The sequence below is a fragment of the Liolophura sinensis genome, chromosome 7, assembly GCF_032854445.1.
Source record: "Liolophura sinensis isolate JHLJ2023 chromosome 7, CUHK_Ljap_v2, whole genome shotgun sequence".
NCBI classification, from domain to species: domain Eukaryota; kingdom Metazoa; phylum Mollusca; class Polyplacophora; order Chitonida; family Chitonidae; genus Liolophura; species Liolophura sinensis.
The window spans coordinates 13,776,110-13,786,015 of NC_088301.1; the positions used below are offsets into that span (position 1 = coordinate 13,776,110).

The 9,906-nt window shown below is 36.9% G+C and overlaps 1 protein-coding gene across 1 annotated transcript; it reads left to right on the plus strand.

Moving 5' to 3' along the window:
- Nucleotides 1-333: 333 nt before the first annotated feature.
- On the plus strand, nucleotides 334-8,558 carry LOC135470155 (V-type proton ATPase 21 kDa proteolipid subunit c''-like). Its single transcript, XM_064748932.1, has 7 exons — nucleotides 334-457; nucleotides 3,692-3,740; nucleotides 4,032-4,115; nucleotides 4,609-4,756; nucleotides 5,321-5,387; nucleotides 5,993-6,183; nucleotides 6,408-8,558. The coding sequence occupies exons 1-7, from the start codon at nucleotides 358-360 to the stop codon at nucleotides 6,435-6,437; spliced, it is 669 nt and encodes a 222-aa protein (XP_064605002.1). The 5' UTR covers nucleotides 334-357; the 3' UTR covers nucleotides 6,438-8,558.
- The last annotated feature ends 1,348 nt before the right edge of the window (nucleotides 8,559-9,906 follow it).

A 9,906-nucleotide genomic window follows, 5' to 3' on the forward strand; every position in this document is an offset into this window, starting at 1 on the left:
GGCCAGAACATGTTTGAGTTTTATGATGATCACAAATATCAGAGCAGATCATCTACAAGTCTGTGGGGAGAAAATAGTATCTTTCAGAAATTATTCAGGGGTATTTTTCACTGAGTTGGTGTTTCCTCCCACCATAATGCTATCTGTAGTCATATAAGTAAAATATTCTTGAGAATGGTACTGGTGGCACTGGTGTTTATAAGAAGTAGTGGTAAATGTTCAGGATTGAATTGTGCATGTATATATTTTATTTGACGTTTTACGGCAAAGGGAGGTAAGCGTTAAAGTGGGATAGGGGGCGCCTCGGTCAATTTATGCTCATGTGATAGGAAAACGAGTAGACGTACAAACAGCAAGATGGAGTTGGAAAGGCAGCCTACGAAGACGATTGGGATGCCAACAAGGCTAATTTATGATGTCTTAGTGGGAATATTCATCTCAATTTTAATTTTAATAGGTAAGTCTGTGAACAGTTTCCCAATGTATATTTATGAGAGGTGAACTAATTTGATATTTCGACCTAAGGTTATTTTTGTCAATCTGTGACTGTCAGTCACTTGACATCACCGGAATGTCAGGTGCCGTAGGGTTCTCAAAATGATCACTCAACCGGCATTTGGCAAAATCAAACAAAACACCAGAAATATTATTGGAATGTTATTAGCATCCAACAAATCAGAAATTAGATGTAACAATGACAATCGTGGTGTGGTAAATTATTGTTGAGAGCCAGAGGAATCTGAGATTGTTGTGTTTGTAATTTTGACACAAGAATCCAGGAGAGGATGTCTTAATTTTGTGTCCGTTACCTGAAATTTCTTTTTTATGAGGAAAACCAGAATTTCTGTTGTAAGGAGAATACGATACATGGCAAGTTTGAAACAAATAAAGGCTGAACCTGCAGATTCATGGTCGTGGGCTGCCCTAGTCCATCTAGATGATCTGGATGAGTGTGCTATTTAAATATTCTGACATCCATCAACACCTCTCAAAAGCATGGCATGGATTTCAAACTCCCATCTCCTTTCAACTAAGGGCAGTCCAAATCACTTCCTTTGTGCATTTATATCTAATTTTCCAGTGGAATCTCTAATACCATCCTCTTAATTTATTATCCACACCAATAGAACTAATTCACTCGCTGACTTGTCATCACACAGACTGCTAGAACTTCGGCAGAACCGAGTGCCTTGCCATTTTGAAGTGTCATGTGACCTACTACTGGGTTTAACTGAATTTCGGCATTGAAATCCTCGGGAAAACTATCATGTTCCCACTGCCGTTTGCAAGAACAACTTCATTCTTCGTAATTCAAACCAAAAAGGCATAAAAACGAACATGTATTTTAGTGCAGGTAAGTTTGGGTGCTGTTAGCGCAGACTTTGAGAGGTGGCAATAGACTCAGTATCACGATGAATGACAGAATTTTAAAATAGCACACTGTGTTCAATTAGATGTACAAGGGCTTGCTAGCTGCTGTTGTATAAGTGAAATATTCCTAAATCAGTTTATGTTTAACTGCTTGTCGAACATGCTTACAACAATTTAGACTGACTGGATTTAGTCATAACTTTCATCGTAGCATGCAGTAAGAGTTGAAAAAAAAAATAAAATTGTTTCCTCCCTTTCTCACTACTTGTGGGACCTTGGTGTTCATGAGCATTCAGTGACACTTGTGTGGCTGTTTGCACAATGATCATTGAAGACCACGCGTCTCCCACTAGTGTGATGTGCATACATCTGTATAAAACATGTGGTAAATTTCGTCAGTAACTTGCCCAGGTTCAGTAGTTTACATCTGGCACTCCTGTTTCCTTCACCCATAAAGCTCACCACCATCATATATATATAATATTATTCACCAGTACTGGGCGGTATGGCATTAAATGGCAATCAAATAATTAACAAAAACGTAGCTTGAACTATTACTTTGTTTTTGTCTTTTGTCACCCTGCATGGATTATAGTGTGAATGGTGAGATGAAATGATCTTCAGTGATTTTAGTATTCACCTATCTGCAAAGGTATCAGGCTAGTCAAGGGTGACTGCATATAACTCTGCAAAAGTTTATGTTGACACATACTGTAGTCACCAGGGAGCTAGGGGAAATCTAGTTAAGAGGGGGGAATACGCATGCCAGTTTGGCCTAGCTTCATGTACAGGATCTGTACATGTACGGCCCATATGCGTGAAACAAAACTGGTACATAGCAAAGACAGTAAAATGTGCTAGTGCAATTATTCAACCTTTTTGCATGTTTTGAATTACATTAAATTTTGTTAAAGGAAAAAATAAGCAACAGGGTAGAGGAAACAACAGCACATCACCAGGTACCTGACATATCTGGTGAGCTCATAGTACAGCTTTGGGTTAAAAGATTTGTACGTCTAATCTCCCTGTTAACTTGCTTGTTTGAGAGATGGAATCAGTGAAGCTGCTATCATGGATGTAGATAGTGTTACAAGCACTCAGACAGGATAGACATAAGGAGTAGGCACATACTATTGATGGGCTTCTTCTTTGATGAATATAGATAAAATGTAGATATTGTTACAAGCACTCAGACAGGATAGACATAAGGAGTAGGCACATACTATTGATAGGCTTCCTCTTTGATGAATATAAATAAAATGTAGATAGTGTTACAAGCACTCAGACAGGATAGACATAAGGAGTAGGCACATACTATTGATAGGCTTCCTCTTTGATGAATATAGATAAAATGTAGATATTGTTACAAGCACTCAGACAGGATAGACATAAGGAGTAGGCACATACTATTGATAGGCTTCCTCTTTGATGAATATAGATAAAATGTAGATAGTGTTACAAGCACTCAGGCAGGATAGACATAAGGAGCAATCACATACTATTGATAGGCTTCTTTGATGAATATAGATAAAATGTAGATAGTGTTACAAGCACTCAGACAGGATGGACATAAGGAGTAGGCACATACTATTGATAGGCTTCCTCTTTGATGAATATAGATAAAATGTTGATATTGTTACAAGCACTCAGACAGGATAGACATAAGGAGTAGGCACATACTTTTGATAGGCTTCCTCTTTGATGAATATAGATGAAATGTAGATAGTGTTGCAAGCACTCAGACAGGATGGACATAAGGAATAGGCACGTACTATTGGTAGGCTTTTTCTTTGATGAATATAGATAAAATGTAGATAGTGTTACAAGCACTCAGACAGGATGGACATAAGGAGTGGGCACATACTATTGATAGGCTTCCTCTTTGATGAATATAGATAAAATGTAGATAGTGTTACAAGCACTCAAACAGGAAAAACATGAGGAGTAGGCACATACTTTTGATAGGCTTTCTCTTTGATGAATATAGATAAAATGTAGATAGTGTTGCAAGCACTCAGACAGGATGGACATAAGGAATAAGCACGTACTATTGGTAGGCTTTTTCTTTGATGAATATAGATAAAATGTAGATAGTGTTACAAGCACTCAGACAGGATGGACATAAGGAGTGGGCACATACTATTGTTAGGCGACCTCTTTGATGAAAAAGGAGTATACACATGCTGAAGTTTAAATTTATGTTCAGAATTCTCTTTGCATTCCCCAGTTACATTTAGATTTTCACACAAAGACTTCATCATTATATAAAAGGTCTCCAGAATACAGTGTACCTAATTTATGTGTCTTTTTTTATTTACAGGTCTTTACTACATCCTCTCAGGCTATGGTGAAAGATTTGATATAGGATGGTAAGTAGTGAATAATACTGTGCGATAAAAATAAAAACAACGAATTTTGCTTGGATTGAATCAGTCAAGTTTTGCCCCAGGCTGTTTTTTTTTATAATTCTTCCATTAACTTCTTGTTTTGATGCGTATGGTAAATTACCTAAAATTTATTTGCCTCTAAAATGGAATTTTTGACAAAATTATTGGTGATAATTTGATCATGTTTTTTCTGTGACTTACAAAGTACTGCTGTAAAGGCTGTCGACCGTCATCATTGATCCAACTGTATAAATGTGCTTGCTTCTGTGCCAGGTTCCTGACAGACACCTCACCGTACATGTGGGCCATGATTGGTATTGGCCTCTCCATCTCACTCTCTGTGGTAGGAGCCGCCTGGTAAGACACAGTGCCTGCTAACTATATTGAACCTACAATTTTTATCATTAACAAAGTTACTAATTTTGTCTGGGAGTTTTTCTCATCTTTGAAAGGTATCTTGAGGTTTGTTAGGCATTTTTTCTCCTACTTCCCATATTTCTCCCATGTTAAATTGCATAAGAATTTAGTTTCTCAAAGATGCTAAGTCATGAAACGAAGGGATGAGGAGTCTGGAAAGTGTAAGCTTGCATTGGTATTAAAAAGAGAAATTTCCATTTTCTTTTTTGATTGCTTGGCGAATGAATACTTTTAAAAAATTTAAAAGGTAATAATACACACGGTAATAAGAATGATATAGTTTTGTCCTCACAAATAAAAAGGAAATGGTTACTGAAAATTTCTTTGCTTCTTGTCACATTAACGTTGTATTACCTGAGGCTATGAAGTGACATGAGGCCTTACTATTCCTGTTGATATAAAGCTGATATAAGGGAAAACATCCATGTTACAGGGGCATCCACACAACTGGAGTCAGCATCCTGGGGGGTGGAGTGAAAGCACCGCGAATCAAAACCAAGAACCTTATCAGTATCATTTTCTGCGAAGCTGTGGCCATCTATGGAATCATAATGGCCATCGTGATCAGCAACAACGCTGAGGTCAGTTCACGGAAACACGCTTTCTTTTTCAGTTAAACATGCCCTAATTCTTCAGGTGTTTCAACCACTTCTGCAACCAATATTTTGAAATATTCTAACATAAGTACATGGTGTGCAGAAGTGATTTGCACAGTTCTATGAAGCTTGTTTCTTTAGTGACATAAACAAGTCATTTTTAGTATCATTTTCATAATAATTGTATGCATAAATTCAACGGAAAAAAGTGCTTTAGTGGTTGAAAAGGTTGAAGATTACAGTATTCTAACAACATGACTTCATATGGCCTCTTTCATGCAGCTATTTAATTATACGCTGCCAGGCAGAAATATTCAAGAGATAATAAGGGGAGATAACTATTTTGTGATTCACCAACTATGTGCCTTGGTAAAATATTTTGGCAGATGTCGTGAAACTCTTGAGTGTTACAATTAAGAAGTGTCCAGAAATATGAAAAGGTACTGTAGTTCACTAAATGTACTGCACAGAAAGCAAATTGGAATTTACATTATTTTACCTGCATTTTTAATGAGAACTATAAATTTTAAATGTTGTTTTTTATTTCAGGCGTACGATGATGCTATTGTGAGACTGCCACAGAATGCAGAGGCTTTGAGAAGTAATTATGCTGCTGGTAAGTGTGATATTTACTGCTCTACGGTTTGGTTTGTTGTGCACAAACATTTCATCATTAACTATGGACAATTTCATTCATCACAGAACACTGAACAGTGCAAAGACATCATGATAGCCAGCATTGGAACACCTCTACCTTATAGCATGTGGTAAACGGGAAATGGTATGTTATTCAGTACAACAATGCTATATTTGAGCATCAGTGCTTAGCAGCCATGGCACCCTCATTTCAGACAAATTTTCATTGTTAATAATAGGCTCCATCTGTTCGATAAATCTGTGTTAGTCCATACTGTGTTGGGCACAGCCCAGCCTTGTCAGAAAAGAAGGGCATTTTAAAGTATTGCGCTTTTTGCAATCTGGTTAATGGAGATATTTGTATTGATGGAGTGTGTCGCTAAGCAGCCTTTATATAAACAAATAAGTATTCTTAAAGGTGGCTTCTCCAAGGTTGTCTTTTTTAATTTTTTTTCTTTTTTGACAGATAAGAGATCTGTCAGGAGTGTGGAAGATTCATTAGAAAGACATTTGAGTAAAATCGTTTAATTTCAAATAAGTGTGATATGTATCAGGTGTTCATGTCAGGTGACATCTATTTTGCAGGCTATAAGATGTTTGGAGCTGGGTTGACAGTGGGACTAACAAACCTGGCTTGTGGCATCTGTGTGGGTATTGTTGGTTCAGGGGCTGCCCTGGCGGACGCCCAGAATGGCAGCCTCTTCGTGAAGATCCTCATCGTGGAAATCTTTGGCAGTGCTATCGGGTTGTTTGGCATCATCGTGGCCATCTTACAGGTAATGAGTTCATGATCATGACTTGAAAACTTGTTTGTCAGGATAATGTAGGTAGTGTGGCACAGTTAAAGTATGCCCTCTGTTAATTACCATAAATTACAAAATTCCTCACTTCTGATTTCTTTTTGTAGCCTTTCTGCCAAATCTAATGATTTTTTTTTTTTTTTTTGATAAATAAATGGGATTAACTGTGGCTTATTCCTCATATCTTTTTTTTTTTTCAGACAAATGGAGCTAAAATGGGAAATCCTTAATGCAGATTTAATCCAGGTGCAAGGTGAAAAATCTACAACTACTGCAAGCCACGAGCCACTCTGCAAAACTCTGTGTGGAGTACATCATTCGTCTCATTTGTATAGTTCCATTATTCACATCGCCTGATTTCATTTTTGTGATTTCAATAAGTTGATATTAATTATTGTTCATCTGAAAAATAGTGCAGTGATATTGATTTGTATACACATGTATTGGGTTACACAAACTATCTGAATATTTCAAATTATTTCACACACCTTTAAGATGACAGATCAGAGTTGGATAAGCTTGCACTAATCACTTCAGTTGCAAGTTCAAGTCCAGGCTTGGCATTGTCTTAATTTTCTGGGTCAGTTTCTAAGACCACTGTCTTCAGTTTTACACAGTTTGTCTTTGTTGGTGTTTATTCTACTGGAAATGTATCAGAATTAGGAAACATTCCTATATGGATTGCAATTTATTAAAATGTATCTTTCACTCTAGATATAGTTTCATTGAAGCATAATTTTGTGCACTCTTAAGTTGGCTGTGTCCATATGTGTAAGATACCGTATATTATTAAAGTATGAGAGAAATATTTGTATTTTAGGTGTTCAGTGAACATTCATTATAATTGCTGAGGCACAAACATACCAGATTTATTTATAATGTAAAAAATTATCTGTTGGATTGTTATTAAATCAACAATGTTGTGTTTAGTGTGTAATCAAGCCCACAAAGGTTGCAAGTTCAAATCCAGCCATGGTATTTGTCAGGATTTAGAAAAGGTCTTCATCTACGTGCCTGGGGTTTTGTAACAGCTTGTTCTGGGTTGTACTTTAACTTGATTCTGGTTTTATCTACTGGTAAAAGTTCAGATATCATATAAAACTTGATGAGAAGATTCTGTGTGATTGAAATAGTAGATATAAATTACTTTAAAACAGATAAACGTGTGCAAGTTTAAAAAGTTGGTAATCAGTTGGCAGAACATGACTGTGCAGATGCAAAATGTTGATTCGCTAAGCTCTTCGTATTACTGTCTGTCATATACCTACTCCTTTCTGTACATCACAACAGAAAATACAGTATATATGTGAGGATTGTGGGAAAGTTGTTCATGCTAGTATTTCGGGTAAAAAGCTGTCAATTACATGTCTGTGTGTATATTACAATAGTGATCTGAAAACTGTAAATAGCCGAAATTAGCTTCTGTTCTGCCACAGATTGATGATCTGCAAGTATTTGTTTACTCTGATTTGTAAGAGAATCAAGCAGTATATGTCTTTATGTGTTCTGACAGTGGATAAAATGTAAATATTTAGGTTGATTGAGGCTTTCAAGCTCCGGGCCGGAGAGCTTATCTTTACTTGAAAGTTTTCAGTTTGCTTTGAGTTCTTAATAGGAGCATAATACGTACAAGAGTGACCTTTGTAATGGAACAGCAGTATAACAGTTCAGCCTGTCTGTTACAAGGTACATATTGGACTCTTGTGTAAGATCTACATCTACTGTAAAATATTAATTGTCCCAATCAGCTCATGACTTTCCATCCCATGTGTGACAAAATGTTCGGGTCCAACCTGTAAAAGGAATTTCAGTTGTCAAGTTATGCAAGAAATAATAATTTAGTTGACTGATGATTTGAGTGTACGGTTTCTGGTAGGTCATTGGATGCACCGGCTTTAAGGGGCATTGATAATCTAGTCACATAGTTCAAGCACCATAGTACAGGTTCCGCGAGAGAAACGAAGGAAACTGGAAACCTCAAGGTTGGAAGACTGGTTGGTATTTTTTACAAGGCATGGTCACTGTTTAAGATGAACTGCAAAGTGACAATCAATGAAGTGAAAAAACCCATGTATTGGACTGCAGCTTGTGATTAGAATGTCGATGATATACAATGATAATTAATAATCAATGTATGTTTCATAGTTTTATCGTGTAATCTGTCCAGGTGTAACTGACAAGCACCTGCAGGCCCACTTAATTTTTCACCTGTCCAGGTAGATACCGAGCCAGTGGGTACTATCATTTGTTATTATCCGGACTAGATCCATGCTGTGTTGTGGATGGAGAAGGTAAAATGATGTACAAAGTAAATAGAACAAAGAAATAATAAAAAATTCTATCCCAACAGAGTATTTGTTGTCTTGTTCGTGAACTTGGGTGGGAAGTGGGAACAAAAGTATTTGTACGTATTTCAAAATTCTTGGCATGAACTTGGGTGGGAAGTGGGAACAAAAGTATTTGTACGTATTTTAAAGTTTTGTTCATGAACTTGGGTGGGAAGTGGGAACAAAAGTATTTGTACGTATTTCAAAGTTTTGGCATGAACTTGGGTGGGAAGTGGGAACAAAAGTATGGGAAGTGGGAACAAAAGTATTTGTACTTATTTCAAAGTTTTGGCATGATATAGCTGATGGTCAAGTTTTCGTGTTGATACATTGCTAACAGAGCAATGGCTTTGGGTAAATATTATTTGGATTTCCATTTTTCAAAAATGTATAGGTAGGTTAGAATATACCAAATGCTATAAAATAAAGGAGTTTTAAGACGATATGACATTATGGTGAAGTCCCTTAATGCCAAAGAATATTTTCCATAGTCGATCACTTATTTCCTGTAATAATTGGTGTAGTGAATTTGTTTAGGCACTTCAGTAATTTGAAGACATCTTTTGTGGATATTTCGCAAGTTTGTGCATATCTGCCCATGTTGAAATGCACTGAGGGCTGAGGTGGTTAGCCTGCCAGTGTGGTGCAATGAACAAAGAGCCTCTCACATATGCGGTCACGGTGAGTTAAAGTGCAAAACACCAATCAATAAACTGAAAAAAATGCACTGATTAGCCCATGTTCCACAAAGCCATATCATGGCACAAAGTGATGTCACCATCATGATGTTTGGTAGAAACTCGAAATTTTCATATCGACAATATTGACACTTCATCACTCATCAGTCAGGAGAGGGTCAGTTTGCCAAGCAGCACTCAGCCCAGTGTTCGTCATCAATGATGCAAGCTTCATTAAACTGTGCAAATTCGTTCTATAAGAATGCTTCAAAATATTAGTTGCAGAGGCGGATGTAAGGGTAGAAGAATTTAATAGGGTATGTTGGTATTATTTTATTTTTACTTATTTGATTGGTGTTTTACGCCATACTCAAGAATATTTCACTTACACAACGGTGGCCAACATTATGGTGGGAGTAAACCCATGACCATATGCAAGGTGCTGACAGACCTTCCCATGTACGACCGGAGAGGAAGTCAGCATGAGCTTTACTTGAACTCTCAGCTACCGCATTGATGTTGGCATTAAGTCCAGCGTTCTAAAACATGATCTGTAAAGATGACCTGAACGGAAGTACTCTAATTTCTCAACCATTTCGCATATGAAAGAGCAACTTTCAATAAAATTTATGCGCATTTTTAATTGATTTTGGAGACAAAATTACACATTGGTTGGATTGGTCAATGTCAGAGCT

Coding starts and splice junctions, on each gene's coding strand:
- LOC135470155 (XM_064748932.1), top strand. CDS start 358: ATGGAGTTGGAAAGGCAGCCTACGAAGACGATTGGGATGCCAACAAGG. Junction 3,741..4,031: donor GAAAGATTTGATATAGGATG/GTAAGTAGTGAA, acceptor CTTCTGTGCCAG/GTTCCTGACAGACACCTCAC. Junction 5,388..5,992: donor GAGAAGTAATTATGCTGCTG/GTAAGTGTGATA, acceptor TCTATTTTGCAG/GCTATAAGATGTTTGGAGCT.